Source organism: Rattus norvegicus, chromosome 3, assembly GCF_036323735.1.
Source record: "Rattus norvegicus strain BN/NHsdMcwi chromosome 3, GRCr8, whole genome shotgun sequence".
Taxonomy (NCBI): domain Eukaryota; kingdom Metazoa; phylum Chordata; class Mammalia; order Rodentia; family Muridae; genus Rattus; species Rattus norvegicus.
In genome coordinates, this window is record NC_086021.1 from 127,231,122 (window position 1) to 127,254,827 (window position 23,706).

At 51.2% G+C, this 23,706-nt stretch overlaps 1 protein-coding gene across 2 annotated transcripts; it reads left to right on the forward strand.

The window, feature by feature from the left end:
• The first annotated feature begins 346 nt into the window (after window positions 1–346).
• On the forward strand, window positions 347–23,685 carry Tyro3 (TYRO3 protein tyrosine kinase). 2 transcript variants are annotated; one of them, XM_039104341.2, is made up of 19 exons: window positions 347–454; window positions 2,597–2,780; window positions 3,143–3,243; window positions 4,189–4,359; window positions 5,703–5,789; window positions 6,527–6,642; window positions 8,848–9,025; window positions 9,758–9,903; window positions 10,421–10,565; window positions 10,962–11,091; window positions 11,175–11,275; window positions 11,526–11,621; window positions 12,016–12,096; window positions 13,002–13,094; window positions 13,465–13,586; window positions 13,976–14,085; window positions 14,241–14,400; window positions 14,606–14,742; window positions 18,374–23,685. In XM_039104341.2, the coding sequence occupies exons 2-19, from the start codon at window positions 2,608–2,610 to the stop codon at window positions 18,762–18,764; spliced, it is 2,538 nt and encodes an 845-aa protein (XP_038960269.1). In that variant the 5' UTR covers window positions 347–454; window positions 2,597–2,607; the 3' UTR covers window positions 18,765–23,685.
• Window positions 23,686–23,706: the final 21 nt, after the last annotated feature.

The following is a 23,706-nucleotide window of genomic DNA, read 5'->3' on the forward strand; positions in this document are numbered from 1 at the left end:
TAGATGGACGACAAACTGTAAAACACGTTGGGAAGGTAGGCTGGAGAGAATGGTCTTTCGATAGAATAGTTGGCGATTAAAGGGAGGCTAAACTGGGTGAAAAGCTCAACGAAAGAGGTACAGGGATGCTAGTAGATCCTGAGGGAGCTGTCACAGCCGTCTTGGGGACACACGAGGGTTGCTGTGTTTAGTAGGTGCTTTGTGTTCTGAGAGGGCTGTGCGAGAGTCTGAGGTCAGGATTCAGAACAGTGTTGGGGTGTGGCAGGAGCTTGGAAAAGCGGGGTTCTGAGGAGAGAATCCGGGGTGCCGCTCTGGAGACTGGAAAGTATTTGGGGAAAGGAGGGGCGTGGCCGGGTGCCTGTCCAGGGAGCGAAGCAGGTCCTCCGTAGCGGCAGCGGAGTGGCCGGGACGCGGGTCGGGCTATGCGGTCTGGAGGTGGGCGGGAGGTCGGGAGGTAAGGGCCGAGGTTAGCGCTCGGCTTTCGACACCGGGGCTGCGCGCGGGGGGCGGGGGGGCGGCACGAGCTCCGCGGAGGGCGGGCGGGCCGGGAGGAGGCGGCGGCTCGCTGAAGAACATGAATCAGCGGCGGCGGCGGCGGCGGCTGTGGAAGGAGCACGGTGGCCCAGCCGCGGCCCCGGGGACTCCTCGCTGCTGACGGCGGTGGCCGCGGCTCCAGCCGGCCGCGGGTACGGGACGCCCCGGCCGAGCGCCGCCCCCCGCCCCTCCCGCGAGCCTCCCGCCCCTCCTCCGCCGCCCTCCACTCGGCGCTCGCGGGCCGGGCCCGGCATGGTGCGGCGTCGCCGCCGATGGCGCTGAGGCGGAGCATGGGGCGGCCGGGGCTCCGGCCGCTGCTGCTGGCGGGGCTGGCCTCTCTGCTGCTCCCAGGGTCCGCGGCCGCAGGTAGGGGTGGCCCGGGAGGCGGCGGGAAGCGGGGGGCTGATAAGTGGCACGGCTGAGGGGCGAAGCCGAGGGACGGTAGCGGGCGAGACCCGGGCCTGGGCCAGCCAGAGGTTGGGGTCGGTGGCCGGGGCTGGAAGGCCGAAGCTAGGACGCAGCGGGTGTGGGCTGACAGACCTCCGGCCGCGGCCCCCGCCCCCAACTTTCTCGCGTCCGGGGCTGGTTCGGTGCAAAGGAAGGGAGTGGGGGGTGTGGGCAGCCGGGGGTGCTTAGGACTGTATTTTCCCGCCTCTATGTTCCTAGTTATTTGCTCCCTTTCCCTTAGTCCTGAGGACCCATTCTGCCTTCCGCACACCCCCGAGGTCCCACTTTGAAACTACAGGGTCTGGGTTTGAGCACCCAGGGCTGAGAAGGTGCTGGATTCTAAAATACCTCTGGCCGTACTCTAGTTCCTGTGGCCCTTGGCGCTCCCGGAAACCCGAATGTTGAATAGCTTGGGTTGAGTGAAGGTTACTGCTCCTTGGGAAGATTAGCTTTACGTGGCCACATAGCCACTGAGGCATTTCCCTGAGACAGAAGGGCAGTACCTTTGCCCGCAAGTTCACACCGCACACATCTGGAACTGCTGGGTGTAGTAGGGGTGTGAAGCTATGTCTCCTTGTCCTGTGAGGGTGAAAGGGTAGGATTGAGACGGGCTTCTTCGGGCTTCTTCGGCAGCAGCCAGCCAGCTAGCATTTTTTTTTTTAAACTGAGTTCTTTGCCACATTAGCCTCTCAAGGAAGGGAAGATAAAGAGTGGAAAGTATTTGCGAGCTTCGAGCTTCGAGGTTCGTATTTGATGCTCAGAGAGCCCAGGAATTTACCTAGGGTGACACAGTAAAGAGCAGAGAGAACAGGTCTGGATTTCTTTCATGCATATTCTTCACCTGCCCATCTGTTTAAAAACATGCCAGGAGGGTGTGCGTGTGGGCGTGTGTTTATGTGTGTCCACCCTTGCCTGAGGAGGGTAAGAGTCTAATAAGTGGGCCCTGTTGATGCTACAGTATCTCGGAGGGGGGGGGGTCTTGGGGCTTCTGCTTAGGGCCCCACCCCTCCCTTCTGCCCTCCATCTTCCTAACACCCGCCCCAGCACACATTCAGGTATTAATAGAGCAGGCGGCTGCCAGGAAGGCTGCCATGTGTTTGATCTGACGTGGTTTTGTAGCCATATGTTCTCCACTTCAGGGGAGCACTCCCTCCTTCCTTTCCTCAGCCTCCCTTCATTTTACAGGGTGGAGTCAGGGATACTGGCAGCAGTTCATGGGCTTGACTGACACCCTGGGCAGAGAGCTGGCAGCCTGTTGCACTGGTTGGGTAGAGCAGTCATGCCCAGGATGATGCCTGCTCCGGGAGGTGACAAGTCTCCACGGTTTCAGCTCGGTTTGCCTTCTGGCGATTGGGCACTAGGGAGCTATGGGGAAGAAGTCCTTGGTGCTAAGGGAACTGAGCAATAACAGGAAACTGGAAGTCTTGTCATACCCTCTCTCCCAGCCTGGGTTCAGGTCACCGTCCTCCCCACAGAATCCTGCCTCTGCTTCTTTGGTGCTGAGAATGAACCTTCTAATATAGACACTGCTTTCTAGAAGAGAGTGAATGGGAGATGTTCCCAGAGAGAAGGGCTATTTCAGTCATGCAGACACATCCCCTCTCCCATCCTTCAGGCCTGAAGCTCATGGGAGCCCCAGTGAAGATGACAGTGTCTCAGGGGCAGCCAGTGAAGCTTAACTGCAGTGTGGAAGGGATGGAGGACCCTGACATACACTGGATGAAGGATGGCGCTGTGGTCCAGAATGCAAGCCAGGTGTCCATCTCAATAAGCGAACAGAACTGGATTGGCTTACTCAGGTGCAGGACTGTGGAGGAGGGAGTGGGATGACAGCTGGGGGACAGACAGCCTGTGTCCTGAGAACTGAGGCTTTGTTGATGTCTAGAGGTCTGTGGTCTTAAAATTTGTCAAACTGTGGAACCTTCTAGAAAACAACCATGATAAACCCATTAAGTCTGCTCAGCAGAGTTGCCCCCCCCCCCCCTTTTCCCTCCAGACAAGGTTTCACTATGTAGCACTGGTTGGCTTCAAGCTCACCCTCTCTTTGTGTAGACAAGTCTACTCTCAAACTCACAGTCAGGTCTCAGGCTCTAGGGTGATGGGATTAAAGGATCTGGCTCTCTTGACTCTGAAAAGTAAGCCTGATATCCTGTTTCCACAGCCTAAAGTCAGCGGAGCGGTCTGATGCCGGCCTGTACTGGTGCCAGGTGAAGGATGGGGAGGAAACCAAGATCTCTCAGTCAGTATGGCTCACTGTTGAAGGTGAGAAGGCAGTACTAGCTGTGTGGGCCATTTAGCTTGGAGCTAAGACTAAAACTCTGCAGAAGAGAGCTCAGTTTAAGCCCTACTGCCTTCTGTGGCCTAGGCCAATGGTTCTCAACCTTCCCAATGCTGTGACCCTTTAATACACTTCCTTACGTTGTGGTGACCCCCAAACCATATTTTTTTTGTTGTTGTTGCTACTTCATAACTGTAATTTTGTTATCATTATGAACTATAATGTAAACATTTTTGGAGCTAGAAGTTCGCCAAAGGGGTCTCCACCAACAGGCTGAGAGCCACTTCTGCAGGTTCATCCAGACCTTATAGGGACCCTACCTGCTGGAACCACGGAGGCTACTAGGACCCACAGTTTCTGACGTCCAGTCTGTTTCAGCCTTCTGTCAAGCATTCAAACTGTCAAGCATTCATCAGAAGCTGGACCTTGTTCTGCCAAATGGACCTACCAAAGGGGGAGGGTTGGGGGAGGGGAAGGAGGCTCGCAGCTGCTGGAGCTCAGAGCTGTGCAGCCCTGGGAAACAAAGTGACTAAGAAAGTAACAAAGGGCCCTGAACCGGAGCTGGGGCCTGCCAGCAGAACTCTGCTAAAGCTCCACCCACTCCCCCTCCTAGGGTACTCCTCCCCCACGTCCCAACCCCGGCCTCTCCGGTACTCTGAGACGGACTGTCAGAGCAAGTCTGGGAAGGGACTGTGGGGGCTGGCAGTAGAGTCTGCCTTGCCTAAGGGGGCAGCAGAAGAGGAAGATGAGGAAAAGGAAGCCCATTCCGCCCCCTCCTCACACCTGATAACTGTCTGCAGCTGACCCATTCTTTAGGGTCCGGTGGTGACTACCCATTACGGAGTACTTCAAATGGAAATGAACTTGCGATTTGAGCAGTAGGAAGCTAAGAGGTGGCAAGGCTAACTCCCCTCACTTTTCCTCCCTAGGTGTGCCATTCTTCACGGTGGAACCAAAAGATCTGGCGGTGCCACCCAATGTCCCTTTTCAACTGTCTTGTGAGGCTGTGGGTCCACCAGAACCCGTAACCATTTTCTGGTGGAGAGGACCCACTAAGGTTGGGGGACCTGCTTCCTCTCCCTCTGTTTTAAATGTAACAGGTGAGCAGCCTCAGGAGGGGTCTTTGAGCCAAGAGTGAGCTGGGTCAGTGCCCTGGGGGTGGGTGGGGCACCGTAGTGTTGGGATCTGCATAAATCTGAGTTTGTCGCTTGAGTGTCCAGAGCAAATCCCAGTGTCAGGGTGCGTGAGCCGTACCGTTGCTAAGCTTGTTAGCTGGATGTGCTCTGCTGGCTAGGTGGGCTGATTAGGTGTGATCCTGCTGTGTGGTTAAGGAGGGTGCTGGGGCCTCCTTTCCGCGCCCACAACAGTCTGGTCCTTGCACAGCTGGCCATGAGAGAGGAACTATATGAGATCAGGGACACCCATCCTCCCCCTCCCCAGGGAAGGAGCCAGAAACCAGCCCACGCAGAGCTAGGGAGGAGTGTCTGGCAAACTGGGAGAAGACTCGGCTCAGGCTATAGAAAGTGAAATGGGGGAGGGTAAAGGGGAGGAGGAGGCCAGCACAAAAATACAGGGCCTCCTCACCTGATGGGCCTTTCTAGAAAATTTCCTGAATCACTGTATCTGTTCATATCCTATACTGTTAGACCCCAAGCGGCCACACTGCACATTCTCCTAGATTTCCCCCAAGAACTTGAGCTTATCCATCACATGTTTGTGAGATTTGCTGATCTGTGAAACTAAGTGTACGGTTTCCAGATGAGTCTGAGCATGAAAGGGAAGTCCCCAGGGACTTGCATCTTGATAGAGGTACTGTAGGACCTGCTGGTGCCAAGGCAGGATCTGTTCAGAGAGGGGGAGGCTGCTTCGCAGCTTCCAGCTTCCCTCCACATGTGCGTGGTTAGGACCCTCAGGCAGTCAGCCCTGTAATAATAAGCACTCAGTGGAACTCCTACTGCACGTACCACACTGTGCTGGGCACCATGGGGAATGGAGGAAAACAAAGAATTGAGGATGGTTGGGTAGACAAGACACAGACGTGGGGAGCTGAGTCTCCAGTGATGGGGCAGAGAACAAAAGGGCTCTGGTGTGCATAATCAGGGAGTTGCCAGAAAAGGGAGGTGCCCTGTGCTGCTTGTGGGAGGTGGGATTAAGGTGGGAGGCGCAGTTACAACATTTTTCCGAGCTCTCGCTGTGCACAGTGCACTTTAAGTCTTACTTTAAAATTCTCCCATTCATCAGATGGGGAAACGGCACCATCCAAGCCTTTTAGACTGCAAAGTCCTCCTTCCAGTTCACCATACCCCACTGCCCAACCCCTTCCTTTGGCTAGAGGGATTTCTAAGATGTTCTGGCAAGAACCTGAATTGAAGTCCCTCTTTCCTAAACTCAAACTCGGTGGGAGTGGCTGCTTGGGGGGCTGACTAAGGTTTTCTGGCCCCAGGAGTGACCCAGCGCACAGAGTTTTCTTGTGAAGCTCATAACATAAAAGGCCTGGCCACTTCCCGACCAGCCATTATTCGCCTTCAAGGTAGGGGGACACAGGCCGGGGTGGAGGGGGTGGGGGTGTTGAGAAAGGGCAGGGGTGGTCTCAGCCAGCTGTCTAGCAGGAGAACTGGCTGGCTTTTCAGCGTGCAGTGGCTCTGCAGGAATCTCCAGGTGAGGAGTAATTGGCACAGCTCCCATTCCTAGTGGGAGCACCTGAGACCCTGCCACAGCTGAGACAGAAATAGAATCCTGACGTCACAGCAGATTTCCCATCACGAAGCAGAGTCCCAGGGAGGGAGGGAAGGAAGGAGCCAGCGGGAGATGGTCAAGGCTTTTATTCAACCTTGTTTCTGTCTTCTGTAGATGGAATGGGGGTGGGGCAGCAGCCTAGCAGAGAGGGTACCCAAAGTGTTGGTGCCGAGAGGAGGAGGGAGGGAGGAGGGAGGGACAGAGGAGAGAAGCCAGTATGCAAAGGCACTTATCTGAGGAAGCTGGGCAGTTGCCAGTTTCTCCTCTTGTAGTCCCAGAACACCCCTTGCCCTCTTATTCTTTGGTCAGGCCCTTTGTCTGGGTAGCCAGCCTTTGCCCACAGCCTGGGCCCCCTCCCAGGTATAAACAGTGCCCTACTGGTGGCTGGTTTATGCCCCACATGCCTTGGATGGGCTGATTAGTCTTTAGGAGGTGCTCCAGGCCTTGGGACAAAATCAAGCATTGACTCCTATGCCTTTCTCCCTCCCCTCATATTTTCACTCTGTGCTGACACTAAGTCCCTATCCACAGCACCGCCTGCAGCTCCTTTCAACATCACAGTAACAACGATCTCCAGCAGCAACGCTAGTGTGGCCTGGGTGCCGGGTGCTGATGGCTTAGCTCTGCTGCACTCCTGTACTGTACAGGTAGGCTGAGCCGTGCACACTTACTAGGCCTGCCTGAGAGTCTGCGTCTGCAGCTCTGTTCAGATGCTTCTCCTAGTCCTTTAAGTTCAGTGGCAGACACTGCAGACGGGCTGCAGGCCTGTGACTTCTTTATGCTAGGAAGCGAAGCATATCCAGAGCAGGCTTGGGTGTCTAGAAGAGTATTTTCTTTCTTTCAGTCTCTCCCCCCCATCCCCGCCCCAATGTTAAGAATCAAACCCAAGTCTATCACATACTAGGCAAACCCTGTACCAGCACGAAGATCAAAGAGTTTTTCTTTTTTTTTTCTTTTCTTTTTTTTTTTTTTTTTGGTTCTTTTTTTTCCGAAGCTAGGGACCGAACCCAGGGCCTTGAACTTCCTAGGCAAGTGCTCTACCACCGAGCTAAATCCCCAACCCCAAGAGTTTTTCTTTTAACATAGCCGATATTCCTCCCTCATACATCCTGCCACTGCACCTAAAGAGAACAAGAGGACGAGAAAGGGTGCCAAACCCTGGCGATTTTAATTAATTAATTAATTTTTCTGTGCTGGAAATAGACACAAGGCTTTGCACATGCTAAGCAATCACTTCTGTGCCTATGTATTCCAGTCCTTTAGTAAGAACCTTTGAAACTTTTCTAATCATGTCCCCTAGACAGGATGAGCCCTCTCCTGGCTTCACCCTGGCCACAGCCCATTGTCCCAAGGGCAGAGTCTTCAGGGCCAAAGGACAAGCTTATCTGGTTCATCCTCACTGCCACATAACACTGTACATTCAGAATGTCTTGCCCTGGCTGCTCTGGGTCTGAGTCTAAGGCCTGAATGGGCCTCTTCTCTGGTCCTTCCTTCCAAAGGTAGACCTTGCTATGATGTATGTACTTCTGTGTCTAATGGCAGCCACTGGGGGTTGATGGTGGGGAACAGCCAGCATTGTTTATATCCATGCACGGGAAGCCCACATGCTGAGGGCTCCTTCCTGAGGCCCAGCTCTTCCAGGGTTCTGGGGGAGGGGGTTGTTCTGGAGATGTAGCTCAGCTGGTAGAGTGCTTGCTTAGCAGCTAGGAAGACCTGGGTTCTGTCCCCAGCACCACCTAAATCAGGCATTGTGTTACCAAGGACATTCTTAGCTGTAGAATGCATTCAAGGCCAGCCTGAGCTCCTGAAACCCCCTTAGAGGAAGGGAGAGGGTCAGAGAGACTATGACAATGAGAAGCAGCTAGACCAAGAGTAGAGCGCAATGGAATGGCACTTGTCTGGCTCACATAAAGCCTGCATGTGGTCCCCAACACTTCTGAGTAAGTAAGTAAATAAATACGTGTGCTGGATGATCTTTAATGCTTAAGTACTGAACCATGGGGTATGAGGATTGTGTGTATTGAGAGTTGGGGATGCCAAGGATTGAACTCAGCTTTTTGAACTAATGTTGAGTACTCTGCTACTGAACTTGTCTCCCCAGGCACACACACACAAGCCTTCGGTTGTATTCTTGTTCTGGGCCCCTAAAATGTAAGGAGAGAAGCCAGCTCACAGGGCTCTCTGCCCCCCATTCTTCTCACTCTGAGAAGCTCTGAGCTTTGGGGCAGCAAGTAAACAGAGATGGCAGGTACTCTGGAACAATCAGGCACTAAGTACAAATAGGCAAGCATAGGTTTCTGGAGTTGCTGAGACATCAGGAAAGTGATACTAGCCTGGCATAGTGGCACATGCTTTTAATCTCAGCCCTCAGGAGGCAGAGGCAGGCAGATCTCTCAGTGTGGGGCTAGCCTGGTCTACAGAATGAGTTTCAGGACAGCCAGGGCTACACAGTGAGATCCTGTCTCAAAAACAACAGCAAAAGGGACACCTGTCTTGACTCCCCCACTCTTTGCTGGGTATTGTACTCAGTGCCTTCCTTGCCCGAGAACAGTCTACTACCTGAGCTTATACTCGGCCTCAGAGTAAGTAGGACTTCTCTAGGAGTAGCAGGCCATTCCAAGCAAAAGGAATACTATCTGCAGATACAGAGTGTGAACCTGCGATGGTCTTGGGGTGGAGACAAGTTGGGGCAGTTGTTTGCTGACAGACTTGGAGGAAACATTTGTTCAAGCTCCCATGCCATCCATACCTATCCCGTCTTCCCTCTCATCTCCGAGACTTGACTGCTTATCTAATCATCGCTTCTGTGCTGTTTGTTTGTTGTTTGTTTGTTTTGGTTTTGGTTTCCGAAGGTGGCACATGCCCCAGGAGAATGGGAGGCCCTTGCTGTCGTGGTTCCCGTGCCACCCTTTACTTGCTTGCTTCGGAACTTGGCCCCTGCCACCAACTACAGCCTTAGGGTTCGCTGTGCCAACGCCTTGGGCCCTTCTCCCTATGGCGACTGGGTGCCCTTTCAGACAAAGGGCCTAGGTAAGGAACTCAGCAAGAGGGGCAGGACTGGAGAGGGAAGGCATCATTCATTCAGCAGCACTTATTGAACACCTACTGCACACCACTTTGTATTTAGTTCTTATAGGAGGACTGCTAAGCAAACTGGAAAAGACAGGATAGATACAACTCTTATTCATTGGTTGCTTGATCTCTTGACTAGAGGTTCAATCCCCCAAGACCCCTAGAAAAGAAAATATCCTGCTGGGATCTGACAGTGTAACCAAGGCTATCCATAAAGCTCAGACTAGAGAACTGCAGAAGTTAGTTTAAAAAGAGAACTCATGTTTTAAGTAAGTGTATGAATCTGTTCATTCATAAGGCCCCTGGGCTCTGGGTTGGAAAGGCCTGGGTGACAGGCAAGAGTAAGACCTGCACAATTAAAAGGAGCCATATACATATTTCGTGGGAAAGTGCATCAAGGTAAGGGCACAGCAAGTCCTAGGAATCTGCTCGAAGTTCTCTGCCTGATAAGGGAGACTGGGAGGGAAAGGCAAGCAGTACCAGGGCGATGAAGAGTCACACTGTAGAGATGTGGGGGCTGGGCTGCTTCTGTCCTGCCTAGGCTTTTCTTCCAACACAGAGTTGTTAGCAGCTGGGAGGCAAGCCCTTTCCTCAGCCTCTGCTTTCTAAGCTGTTCAGCTCTTGGTTGGTGTGGGATCATGATGGTAGGGAGGGCAGGGAATCCTAAGAGCTTTCTTTCTTTTGGTACAGCGCCAGCCAGAGCCCCTCAGAATTTCCACGCCATTCGTACTGACTCAGGCCTTATCCTGGAATGGGAAGAAGTGATTCCTGAGGACCCTGGGGAAGGCCCCCTGGGACCTTATAAGCTGTCCTGGGTCCAAGAAAATGGAACCCAGGTAAGAGAGACGATCCCTTCTGCTTCCCCTACTGTGCTGGAGTGTCTGCCCCGAGACTTAGAAAAGCTTTAGAATGTCCATGGAGGGTCTGGCACTCCTACAGACAGTCAGAATACCCTCTACCTCCTGGCAAGGGCAGCTTCCTGTCTCATTGGTTTGTCTCTCCATTGGGATAGCCCTGTGGCCACTTTGTATGCAAATCAGGAAGCCTATCCCGGCCCTTGCAAGGGGGGGGTGGTGCAGAAGGGGGGCACAGATAAGGCTTTGTCCACAGTCCCAGCTCGACTTCCTGTCATCTTCTTGCAGCCGCAAGGCTTGTTTGTGTTTCAGAGAGGCCTCCCCCACTCAGTCCACGGCAGGAATGTGGTGACTCCCAGGGGATTGTGTTCTATAGCCCCTCACACTCACTGCTCCCCTAAAATTCCCTGATTCCTTAGCTGAACTTTCTTCTGCCCTCCCAGCCCAGCTGGAGGCTTCCTCAGGCTCAGTGTGAGGGTGGGACTTTTCCTGGCTACAGGATGAGCTGATGGTGGAAGGAACTACGGCCAATCTGACTGACTGGGATCCCCAGAAGGACCTGGTTTTGCGTGTGTGTGCCTCCAATGCAATTGGTGATGGGCCCTGGAGTCAACCACTGGTGGTGTCTTCTCATGACCATGCAGGTAAGGCATAGGGCACAAGGCTTTCAGGGATTACACCGACTGATTGGAGGAGGCTAGTGGCACCGGTTTTTCTAACACACTCGCGCGTGCACACACACACACACACACACACACACACTAAGGAGTCAAGCAGTGGGGATGAGAGTAGGGTTGGTGTTTCGGTCTTGGTTTTCCTCTCTTTGCTTTGGTTACACTGCAGATGATAGCATGATAGCAGTGAGAGCCTGTCACTGCTCAGGTGCAAACTCTTGAATCTTTAAGGTCTTTTTGATTTAACACCCTGCTTGGGCTTAGGGAATCTTTTGGGAAGGCTAGGTGAGGGGGCCATCCTGGGACAGTTCTGAAAGGACATTTTGGTGTCAACCCAGCTCATGACATTGCCTTTCCCTCTCACAGGGAGGCAGGGCCCTCCTCACAGCCGTACATCCTGGGTGCCTGTGGTCCTGGGTGTGCTCACCGCCCTGATCACAGCTGCTGCCTTGGCCCTCATCCTGCTTCGGAAGAGACGCAAGGAGACGCGGTTCGGGTAAGGAAGTGGGACTGTGGCCAGTGAAGGAGGCGGTAACACGGGGCCTTGTAATTTACCTGAAGTCCTGGGTTTCTCTTTAGGCAAGCCTTTGACAGTGTCATGGCCCGAGGGGAGCCAGCTGTACACTTCCGGGCAGCCCGGTCTTTCAATCGAGAAAGGCCTGAACGCATTGAAGCTACATGTGAGTGCTGGAGCAGCATAAAAGGAAAAAGACAGGCTACCTTTTACCAACTCATTTATCCAGCTAAAGTGCCTGAACCTTGATAAGTCCTGGAGTAATGAAAAGGGACACCCTAAATTGCTTGTGGAGTTTAATCGCCACAGTTGTGGAAGATCCAGGCGCTGTGCTGAGGGCGGAGAGCTGGGGGAGACAGTAGGCTGGAGTGTGGGTTTGACTGCAGCTCTGCTTCCCTTTCACCTCCTCTCTGCAGTGGATAGCCTGGGCATCAGCGATGAATTGAAGGAGAAGCTGGAGGACGTCCTCATCCCAGAGCAGCAGTTCACCCTCGGCCGGATGTTGGGCAAAGGTGTGGGGGTTCTGGGGGACCAGCATGAGTTTGCTCTCTCTGAGTGGGTTGTTCCATTTGCTTCCAGGGCGTGAATTTGGGTTAGTTCCTATAAACAAGGTATACATATGGGTGCCTGATTTAGGGATAAGGAATCATCATGGTTAAAGGCAAGGAGCCATTCCCAACACAGTCTCCTCTAAGAGCCTTCCTTAACTAATGATTTTATGACCGTATGAAGAGTAGCCTGAGAGGGAAGGGCACAGGGAGCCTGAGGTGTCTTTTTTTTTTTTTTTTCCGGAGCTGGGGACCGAACCCAGGGCCTTGCGCTTGCTAGGCAAGCGCTCTACCACTGAGCTAAATCCCCAACCCCGAGCCTGAGGTATCTTGCCCTGTCCGTTGGTTTCCTGCCTAGGAGAGTTTGGATCAGTGCGGGAAGCCCAGCTGAAGCAGGAAGATGGCTCCTTTGTGAAAGTGGCAGTGAAGATGCTGAAAGGTGAGTTAGACAATAGCATTCGTCGGGGTAGGGAGAGGGGTTAAGGGAGTGACTGATCTGGAGCAGGCGCCACTCTGCCTGAGATTCCCCAGAAGCTACTCAGCACGAGCAGGGATGCTGACTGCACCACGTGAATAATTCAAGAGCATGAGCCCACGCAAAGATCCATGCCCCAGCTTTGCTCCCTGCCGTCAGCGGTGACGGTGTTCACCGTTCACTCTCGTGATTACAGCTGTGATTGGTGCAGCTCCTGAGCTGCCAAAACCTACGGGAAAGGCCAGCTTCCTAAAGGGAAATCTCGGCCCGGGGAGGCTGAGGTAGGGGATTGTTACAAGTTTGAGGCCAGCCTGGCCAATATAGTGGGACCTAAAAGAAGAATTTAAAAACTCAAACCTGGCCCTGGGTTCGGTCCCCAGCTCCAAAAAACAAAACAAAACAAAACAAAACAAACAAAAAAAAAAAAACCTCAAACCTGGGCTAGAGAGATGGCTCAGTGGTTAAGAGCACTCTAGAGGTCCCTAGTTCAATTCCCAGCAACTACACCATGGCTCACAACCTTCTGGTGTTTCTGAAAACAGCTACAGTGTACTTATAGACATAAGATAAATAAATAAATCTTAAAACAAAACAAACAAACTCAAGCTGGGAGTGGTGATTCTAGTACTGGTGAGGAGTAAGGTAAGGCAGAAGGATCACAGGTCTGAAACCAGGCTGAGTGAGCCCTGGATCAAACAAACAAAGGATAAAAAAGTGAAGTGGGAATTGTTAGCAGGCAAAGGAAAAGTTAGAAAGCACCAGCCCTGGCCCCCTGTGAAGCCCAGGGCTTCTGTAAGTTCTAGGAGCCCTGGGTGGGCGGCAGTGAGTGGTGAGTCTTGTTTCCATTCCTTCCCCTTCCTTTCTCCCAGCTGACATCATTGCCTCAAGCGACATAGAAGAGTTCCTGAGAGAAGCAGCTTGCATGAAGGAGTTTGACCATCCACACGTGGCCAAGCTTGTTGGTGAGCCCATTTGGAGGAGGCAGATATAGAATAGGGCTAAAAATATGCTCCACCAACGTGAGAGGGTAGCCTGGAGGAGAAAAGTTTGGCTACCCAGTGAGCAAGCAGGTAGTTGGTGAGGTCCTGTCTGAAATCTGGCTGGAAGGAGCTGAGCTCCAAACTGCTCATGTGGGCGGAGGAGAAACAGAGGAGGTAACACTCAGAGCAAGGGCCAGCAGGCCGAGCAGAGCCCTTCATGGGTAGTCCCCAGGCAGGAGTAACAGTGCCAGGGCTAGAGATGGAAGCCAGGAGGTAGGGAGGGCCTGTGGCAGATACCTAGCTGTCCTTAGGTCTTTGTGTGCCCAGTTCTTGACTTTCCCTTGTCTCCCAGGAGTGAGCCTCCGGAGCAGGGCTAAAGGTCGTCTCCCCATTCCCATGGTCATCCTGCCCTTCATGAAGCACGGAGACTTGCATGCCTTTCTGCTCGCCTCCCGAATTGGGGAGAACCCTTTTGTGAGTGCCTCAGGTGGGGGTGGCCAGGAGGAACTGGGTGGGAGACCGATCCCTGTAAAAGGGACAGAAGCTGGGGAGAAGAGGCTTGCCGAAAGGGCAGGACTCAGGGAGCTTATGGAGAGAGGGGTCAGAGCCTGACTACAGTTAAAATGGCTTCCTTTTTCCTCGAAGCCCTGCTGGGAATTTTAAATCAGGCAAAGATGTTTTTGGGGGAAGAAATTTGATTCTGCAGCTCTTTGGCAGGCTTGCCACAGCTTCCTTAGAGGGTCCTATCTCCTTTTCAGTGGTTATTATGATAGTCTTTAGGCTTTCAGGCCAGAGAATTTCATTCATTATGCCCCACACAGAGTGGAGAGCTTCAACCTGATCTTGTCCTGTCTGTCTACCAGAACCTGCCCCTCCAGACCCTCGTCCGGTTCATGGTGGACATTGCCTGTGGCATGGAGTACCTGAGCTCCCGGAACTTCATCCACCGAGACCTAGCAGCTCGGAATTGCATGTAGGAATTCTGGTGGCCTGATGGGTGGGAGACAGCTAGTGCCTCCTGGCACTTGCTGATGTCACCTCCTGCCTTGGATAGAACCTCCTATGCATGGGGTTAATAAGACTCTGAGCATGGGGAAGACTGAGTCTGTCTCTCAATACCCCTCTCAGGCTGGCAGAGGACATGACAGTGTGTGTGGCTGACTTTGGACTCTCCCGGAAAATTTATAGCGGGGACTATTATCGTCAGGGCTGTGCCTCCAAACTGCCTGTCAAGTGGCTGGCCCTGGAGAGCTTGGCTGACAACTTGTATACTGTACACAGCGATGTGGTGAGCTGGGTGGCCCAGTGGGGCTTGGTAATGTGAATAGGGTAGATTAGTGTGTGGGTGGATGTGCAGGACTCCAAAAGGACCACTAAAGTTCTGCTCTTTGAGCTTTAGTTGTCTAGCTATGAGACCTTTGAATCCCAGGATGCGGCTCTGCTTGGCTCAGGAAACCCAGTAACATTCCTCCCCAACCCTCGTTCTGTACCAGTGGGCCTTCGGGGTGACCATGTGGGAGATCATGACTCGTGGGCAGACGCCATATGCTGGCATCGAAAATGCTGAGATTTACAACTACCTCATCGGCGGGAACCGCCTGAAGCAGCCTCCGGAGTGCATGGAGGAAGTGTGAGTACCCTGGGTAGTGGGTTATAGAAGGAGATTTGGCTCATGGCTGCTACTGTAGCAGGTCTTCCAGGATGAGCTCAGAACCTCTACCTTACTTTTGTTAGTCCTTCTTTTGGGCCTCGTGGTTGAATGTGAGGATTGATCTCTACCTCATATTACATATTTTCCCGGAAACTCCCTGTTTTCTTTCTCTCTCCCCCTCTCATTCTCCCTCTACCCCCTTTCTTTTGTTTTCTGAATGGGAGAATGTTGAGACAATGTCCCTAGGCTGCTCAGGTTAGCCTCTAAACTCTGGAGTCCCAGCCATGAGCCACCATGCCTGGCTATTACCCCGTATTTCCTGCCCCTGGCTTTTCCAGTCTGAGTGAAACAGGAACCATGAAAGGCAGAGGAGAGAGTTGAGTGGCAGTCCAGGTTTCCTTGTCACCTTTTGGGAACCTGGGTCTATAAACCTGGGTCTTGTAACCTGTCTCTTCCCACAGTGCTGCACAGGGCCTCAGGAAGAACAAGCAGCCTGTGACTGACTGACTGACTGACTGACTGACTGACTGACTGACTGACTGACTGACTGACTTTTCTTGACCAGGATAAGCTGGGGAAGGAGCAGGGCTTCTTCCTTGGTTTCAGCTTCCCCTTGAAGAAGAATCCTGAGATCCTGGGAAGAAGAAAACCAATCCTTTTCTTTGCTACCAACCCAAAGTACTGTGGAGCAGGGCGGGACTTCAAAATAGGTTAAACAAACCCTTTTGAGAGGGTGACATAATTGTCACTGACCTAGCTGAGCCCTTTAGGTATTCTCCCAGGCAATCCTCTGTTCGCCCTATAAGGAGAAGGCTTATTTTCTTCATTTTGTGGATGAGGAAATAGGATTAAAGAGGTTAAATGACACGGCCAGGGACACATGACTATTATGTGAATAAGTTAGCACTCAAACCCAGATCCTTGTGGCTTCAGTGTTTATGCTCTGAACCCTGAAATCAACTGTGTTTGGTCTGTTCTAGTATTACTGCCTAACTCCAATCAACACAGAGTAGAGTGGTCCAGGGAACTAAATACACGTTCCTTTTGTGATTTGGGGGTTGGGTCTCCAGAATGTTGCAGCCATGAGAACACATAAAAGCTGAGCCTGAATGACAGTAGTCTTCTATCGGCGGTGGGTTTGAAGTGCCTGGGCCTAGGCACCAAAAGAAAAAGAATTAAATCATTTACTTACTTATTTATTTATTGTGGTGCTAAGAATAGAACTTCGGGACTGTATGATAAACAAGTGCTCCACCGCTGAGCACAGCCAGCCCCTCCGCTGAGCACAGCCAGCCCCTCCGCTGAGCACAGCCAGCCCCTCCGCTGAGCACAGCCAGCCCCTCCGCTGAGCACAGCCAGCCCCTCACTCACATTTCAAATGGAAGTTTAAGTGTAAGCAGCAGCAGAGCTCATTGTTGACGGTGAAAGCTCAGATCTCCTTGTGCCTGCACTGGTCTCAGCCCTCTTCTAGAGCTGCAGAAGCTGTGTGCGCTGTGAGGAGCAGTAGGGACAGACCCTGGCTCAGCCTTCTCCCAGACTGGAGCTGCTGTTGTCAATGAAGGGTGGGCGGACACTGGCCTCCCACCAGGCAGCCTGTGAAAGGGCGCCAGTTGGCCTCTAGCACAGCCTTGAGAATTATATCCCAGTCTGGCCATACACTCGTAGTTGTGGACCATTCCCACAGCCTGCCTGGGGTCTGGCATGATTCTTCTGCAATTGGAACCCTGATTAGGAAGGCTTTTTGTGAGATAGTACTTGGGGCTTTTGCCATGGACAAAAGTCAGGCATTGTTTATTGCACTTTGTTTGAAACCTTCCCCACAAGGGGAGAAGGGTGTGTGTGTGTGTGTGTGTCTGTGCACATGCAAACAGTGAGAGCTGTAAGAGAATTTGAAGGATAGAGAAAGAAGTGCGGCAGGGTATTCTTGGCAGAGACAGAGGACTGGAAACTTTCTGAAGATGTACATGAGTGGGTGCTGCCTCACATAGACTTGGGACAAAAGAGGGAATATACATGTCTGCCCCCTCAAAAGAACCCTGAGTCCAGGGTCTGGGATATGATAACTGAGTGGGAGAGTACTTGCTTAATATACTCTAGGCCCTAGGTCAAAAGACAAGAAAAACAATCCTGACTCCAGTCTTTTTGTGTAAGACAAAAGTACTTTTATTTTAGTCCCTTCCTGAGACAGCTCAGAAAAAAGCTGGGCACTGGCCTCTGTGGCTTCAAATCATAGTTATGTGACTTTGGGGAATTTGTTTGCAATGGTCTCACTTATCTTAGACCAGACTCAAACCAGCTGTATAGCTGAGAGGTACTTTAGACTTCGAATCCTCCTGCCTCCACCTCCCAAGTGCCAGAATTACAGCAGTGTAGCAGTTATGAGGTAATGGAGGTCAGACCCCGGCCTTTGTGCACACTGGGCAAGCATCCTACCAACTGACTGCATTCCAGTCCTGTTTTTTATTTATTTTTTATTTTTTTATTTTTTTATTTTTCTTTTTTTCGGAGCTGGGGACTGAACCCAGGGCCTTGTGCTTGCTAGGCAAGCGCACTACCACTGAGCTAAATCCCCAACCCCCTGTTTTTTATTTTTTGAACCAGGGCTTTGCTGTGTTACTTTAGCTGGCCTCATACTCAAACTGTATCTTAAGCCCGCCCCAAACCGGTGCCCGTCCTCTGGGCTCCACCCACCGAGTGCCAAGGTTACAGCTGTGCATCACATGAAAGCCTGCTCTGTTACTTGCTACTTCATTAGGGATTTTTTTGCATATTCTTTATTATTTTTACTATTACTAATTTATTTCTGTCATATCCCGATCGCAGCTTGTCCTCCCAGTCCCTCCTCTCACCTTCCGTCCCTCCCTCCTTCCATCCCCCTTCCCTTTCTCCTCAGAGAAGGGGAGGCCTCCCATGGATATCAGCCTACTTTGGCTTATCAAGTTGCAGTAGTATTTTTTTAAAGACTTCTTTTTAAACTGGGCGGTGGTGGCCCAGGCCTGTAATCCCAGTACTCAGGAGGCAGAAGCAGGTGGTGAACTTGGGTCCCTCGCAAAGGCTCTACTAGGAACTGCTGAGCCACCTCTCCATGCTTTAATTTCCGTATTTTCAAATAGGAACCGTTCCGTGTAGGGCTGGCAGGGTGGCTGAGCCAGTAAAGGTGCTGCCAAGCCTGAAGGGTTAACTTTGATCCCTTGGACCCATGTGGTAGAAGGAGAGAGCCGGTCCCTGAAACTTGTCCTTTGACTTCCAGCAAGTATGCTGTGGTACATGCATGAGCATGTATGCATTTATACACACACACACACACATACACGAAATGCATGCATTTTAACCCCATGCATAGTTTTTCTTCTACAGTAGTGTTAGTTAGGGAATTGTTTTCCCAGCCTGGTAGTGGTGCATGCCTTCAGTCCCAGGACTAAGGAGGCAGAGGTGGGTGGATCTCTGAGGCCAGCCTCGTCTACAGAGTGAAGTTCAGGACAGCCAGGGCTACACAGAGCAAGCCTGTCTAGAAAAACCAGAAAAAAAGGTTGTTTTCCCGTCTCAGTGTCTATGACTAAGAGGTCCTCTGCTTTGTGGCTACTATGTCCCTTTCTTCTTCCTACCTCAGGTATGATCTCATGTACCAGTGCTGGAGTGCCGACCCAAAGCAGCGCCCAAGCTTCACATGCCTGCGAATGGAACTGGAGAACATTCTGGGCCACCTATCTGTTCTGTCCACCAGCCAGGACCCCTTGTACATCAACATTGAGAGAGCTGGGCAGCCTGCTGAGAATGGCAGTCCCGAGCTGCCCTGTGGAGAGCAGTCTAGCAGCGAGGCGGGGGATGGCAGTGGCATGGGGGCAATAGGTGGCATCCCCAGTGACTGTCGGTACATCTTCAGCCCTGGAGGGTTGGCCGAGTCACCAGGGCAGCTGGAGCAGCAGCCAGAAAGCCCCCTCAACGAGAACCAGAGGCTTTTGTTGTTGCAGCAAGGGCTACTGCCTCACAGTAGCTGTTAACCTGCAGGCAGAGGACAGCTGGGGCCCCCTGGCTCTGCCGGCCATTGCGCTGGCTTACTAGGCCCCGTCTGATCACAGCCCAGGCAGCAAGGTATGGAGGCTCCTGTGGTAGTCCTCCCAAGCTGTGCTGGGACCTGGACTGACCAAATTGCCCAATCCCAGTTCTTCCTGCAGCCGCTCTGGCCAGCCTGGCATCAGTTCAGGCCTTGGCTTAGAGGAGGTGAGCCAGATCTGGTTGCCTGAATGCAGGCAGCTGGCAGGAGGGGAGGGTGGCTGTGTTTCCATGGGTACCATGGGTGTGGATGGCAGTAAGGGAGGGTAGCAGCAGCCCTGTGGGCCCCTACCCTCCTGGCTGAGCTGCTCCTACTTTAGTGCATGCTTGGAGCCGCCTGCAGCCTGGAGCTCAGCACTGCCCACCACACCTGAGTTTAAATGCCAGGTTTGCCCCTCTACGTCACAAAGAGATGTCCTTGTATTGTTCCCTTTTAGGTGACGATTAGGAAGGGATTGGCACACTTAGGTCCTTAAGCCCCATGACAGGAAATGGTGGGATATTCTCAGGTCCGAATCCTCATCACCTTCCTGATTCCCCACCCTGCCATGGCCTGGAACTGACTGGGTGGCTGAGGGATGCACGAGGACAAAGACTACCGAGATCCGACTCCTAAAGGCAGGGTCTGAGTCTGCCAGATGGAGGGGGTGCTAAGAGGTTGGCCCAGGAGTCAGGCATTTCAGGACCCCTCTAAGCTTCTACAGTCTGTCTGAGCATGCTACCAAGCCCCCAAACATCCCAGAACTAACAGGCAGTTTTGTCTGAGCCCAGCCCTTCCACATGGTGACCCTTAGGTCTACCATCCTCTCTGAATGGATATCACTTGTCCCAAGTCTTAAGAGAGAGATACACCTGATGGCTGATGTGGGTAAGAAAAGTTCCTGGAACCAGGGCTGGGGTCTAGGCACCGCACTGCAAACCTCCTGGAATGCAGAGGCAGGCTCTTGGGCTGTTAGGAACATTTCCAAGCTATTAAGTTGCTGTTTCAAAACAATAAAATTGAAACAAAAAAAAAGAATCGAAGCTTTGTTTTGTTTTCTAAATTACTAATATTGGTGGTTCAGACTTTCTGTTGTTTTGAGATAGGGTCTTAAGTAGGTGTCCCCGGCTGGTCTGGAACTCACAGAGATGGACCTGCCTTGTCTAAAAAGGCATGTGTGACCATGCCCAACCCAAGGCTTTGCCTTTTAAATGTTTACTTTTTCCCCCTTTTGATCACAAACAATGAAGCATCTTTGCATAGAGAGAAGTCTAGAAAAGACATGCCACAGAGTGTAGACAGTTATCTTTATAGAGTATGATTAAGGAAACCTTTTCTTCCTGTTTCCTAAATTTTCTGAGTTAAACATAACGTGCTTCTCATAAGCAGACTAGACCCCAGTAACTCGCCATGTTAACGATAATATATAATCTTTGTAGACAACTGTGAAGGTGTAGAATACCTGTAATCCCACCACCCAACAGTAATAACTCCCACTGGACTTTGGGAAATGCAAACATTTTTGACATTTAAGTTGGAACAGAAGCTTTCTGCACCCACTGCCAAAATTTCCTTGGGTCCTCATCTCTTCACCCCTGAGGGAGCCTGGGAATCAGTAGTCAAAGAAAGGTGAGCCTCTTGAAGATTAGAAATCCCAGAAACAGAGTTCCTTCCCAGTATTTCCACCTGCAACCTAGTTTCAGTGTGAGCACCTGGGCCTCTGCAATAGGAGACATGCACATCATGCCTCTGCTGGGGTGGAAACTGGGAGAGGCAGAGCCACAGCCCTGCTGGCTGAGGGCAATGGAATGAGGTAGGCCCTTCCTGGAACAAGTGTCCTGAAAAACCTGTTGCTGGTTCTACAGATCAGGTTCCCACATAGCTAATTAGACTTGAATTAAATGCCATGCAAGTAGCTTTTCAAATATTTCTTGCTGTGATTAGCTTTAACTGTTTAAATGGTGTGTGTGTGTGTGTGTGTGTGTGTGTGTGTGTGTGTGTGTGGAAGAGAGAGAGAGAGAGAGAGAGAGAGAGAGAGAGAGAGAGAGAGAGATTAGCTGAGAGATAACAAACATTGGGAGTTGTTGACCAGAAGTCCCTGCTTCTCAAGTAATTCTTTGTGAGGAACCTGGCATGTGCTAGATAACTGTGGCTAGGCTCTTCCAATACAGTGTTCCCAAAAGTAAGTATTTAACCTCTATGCTCTAGGACAAGAGAGAGGCAGAGGGAGGATTCTCCAGGAATGAAGTAAATGGGAGGTTAGCTGAGCAATGACCTCTTCTCAGCATTCCTGGGAGCACCTTGAATGGGCAGCCAGAGGTGTTTGTTTGTTTGTTTAGTATAGAATAGAGTTTATTCAGGGCATGCAGAGGGGAGTTGAGAGGGTAGTAGAGACAGAGAAAGGCAGAGAGAGAGAGAGAGAGAGAGAGAGAGAGAGAGAGAGAGAGAGAGAGAGAGAGAGACCCTGACTCAAAACAAGTGTGTTACTACAGTTTTCTTAATTTCTTTGTTTTGTTTGTTTGTTTGTTTGTTTCACTGTGTTGCTCTAGTTGGTCTAGGACTCACTATGACACCAGGTTAGCCTAAAACACAAAGACTAACCTGTCTGTCTTCCTAATGCTCGGATTAAAATCCTGTGCCACCACTCCCAACTCTTCCCTGCTTTTAAAAAATCTTTCTCTTTTTCTTCTTCTTTCCCAAACAGGGTTTCTGTGTGGAGCCCTGGCTGTCCTGGAACTCACTCTGTAGAACAGGTTGGCCTTCAACTGCCTCAGCCTCCCAGATGTTGGGATTAAAGGTGTGCTTCACCACACCCCACTCTATACCTGACTCCTTTTTTCTCTTTTTTAAAGATTTATTTATTTACTTATTTAATGTATATATGAGCACATTGTAGCTGTCTTCAGACACACCAGAAGAGTGCATTGGATTCCATTACAGATGATTGCAAGCCACCATGTGGTTGATGGGAATTGAACTCAGGACCTCTGGAAGAGCAGTCAGTGCTCTTAACCACTGAGCCATCTCTCCAGCCCCCTTTTTTCTTAGCAACATCTCACTATGTAGTTCAGGCTGGTTTCAACCCCAAAATCCTGCTAACTCCACCTCCCATGTGCTGGGATTACAGGTACACAGGACCTCATCTGGCTTTAGCTTGTGTCTCCAAGGTGCTCACCATTTACTGTAGGCATAGCTGCTGGGAAGGACTAAGGACTAAGGACTCCACGGACTAAGTTCTATTAGTAATTACGAAATGTGCAGTGAGTTTTTGTTTTGTTTTGTTTTGTTTTTGTTTTTGTTTTTTTTTTTTTTGTTCTTTTTTTCGGAGCTGGGGACCGAACCCAGTGCAGTGAGTTTTTAAAAAGTCTTTATTTACATGATTATCTAACAATATAATACAAATAGAAAAGCAAGGAGTAAATTTAATCTCTGTATTTAAAGTTTTAATTTTTAATTTTCTTATAGTATTTTTATTTGTTATTTGCATAATTACAGAAGATTTGAGTTTGAGCTTGCAGCACCCATGCGAGTTGTCTCACAAGAGCTTGTAACCACAGCTTCAGGGAGATCTCATGCCTCTAGCTTTCTAGGGTGATTGCACTCACATGCACAAGCCCACAGTAACATACAAAAATATACACAATAAAGAAGATACATGCAAGGGGTGGAGAGATGGCTCAGCAGTTAAGAGCACTGACTGCTTTTTAAGAGGACCTGAGTTCAAGTCCCAGCACCCACATGGTGACTCACAACCAGATCTGTAACTCCAATTCCAGAGGATCCATCCTCCTCTTCTGGCCTCTGAGCACTGGGTATACATGTAGTATAAAGACATACATGTGTACACGTTAAATTAAGTCAAAGTACTGGGAAGGCCTGCAGTGACCCTGGGCCTCTCCTGAGCCTGCTGAACCTCTGACTTCCAGGGCTGGGAGGATGAGTTGGAGCCCATTCAGGGGCTGGGTCACACACAGGGTCACATGCAACTTCTCTTTGCCCAGGCCTTGGCAGGGAAAGGCTCTGCCGGGTTGAGGGGACACCATTGTCTTTGTCCTCGGCGTGGCAATTCTCCAGCTGCGAGTAGAGCAGGCGCCCAGTTGATTAAGCAGAGCTGCAGGCCTCAGGAGAAGTGACCCATGTGTATCCAGCAGGAGCCCTGGATTTCCAAGTCACCTCGGTCAAGCTTTTCAAGCACTGAAGACCAGCCACTCCTTTGTCACAACTGTCAGAGTTTGCCTCCCCTGGTGCTTTAAATTCATCCCCTAAGTGCAGACTTGATCAAGAGGAATACAAATGAGCCTGTGCTCTGTTTTTTATGCCCAAAAGCTTATGTTCACAGAAACTGTGGAAGTCCGTCTGCACCTGGAAAGCAGGGAGACAGGAGACTGGCACTCAGCCCTATAGGTGGCTGGTGAAGACAGGGATCAGGTGGTCAAGGTCTTCCTTGGCTTCGTAGCAAGTCCAAGTCCAGTCTGGGCTACTTGAGACCCTGTCTCAAAACTAATCAATTAACCAACCAACAAACCAACCAACCCCAAGAGAGATGGGGCTAGTGGCATAGGCTCACAGTGTCAGCTATGCATTTAGAGGCAGGAAATTCAAGGCCTTCCTGGTCTACAAAATGAGTTCAAGGGCAGTCTGGGTATCTATACTGTCTCAAAATAAGAAATAGGATTTAAAAAGAGAGGGAGGAGAAAGAGAACAACAATGCAGTGTCTCTGTCTTGTTCAGGCTGGCCTCAACTCCTGAGTACAAGCAACTCTTTAGCCAGGCAGTATGAACTACAGGCACGAACTACAATACAGCACCCACCCAACTCCCTAAGATCACAGCACCCACACAACACCCTAGCACCACAGCACCCACACAACACCCTAGCACCACAGCACCCACACAACACCCTAGCACCA

Excerpts from the sequence above, each read along its gene's own strand:
- Tyro3 (XM_039104341.2), top strand. The coding sequence starts at position 2,608 with ATGGGAGCCCCAGTGAAGATGACAGTGTCTCAGGGGCAGCCAGTGAAG. Across the intron at positions 13,095-13,464 it reads ACACGTGGCCAAGCTTGTTG|GAGTGAGCCTCCGGAGCAGG; the intron begins GTGAGCCCATTT and ends CTTGTCTCCCAG. Across the intron at positions 13,587-13,975 it reads GAATTGGGGAGAACCCTTTT|AACCTGCCCCTCCAGACCCT; the intron begins GTGAGTGCCTCA and ends TCTGTCTACCAG.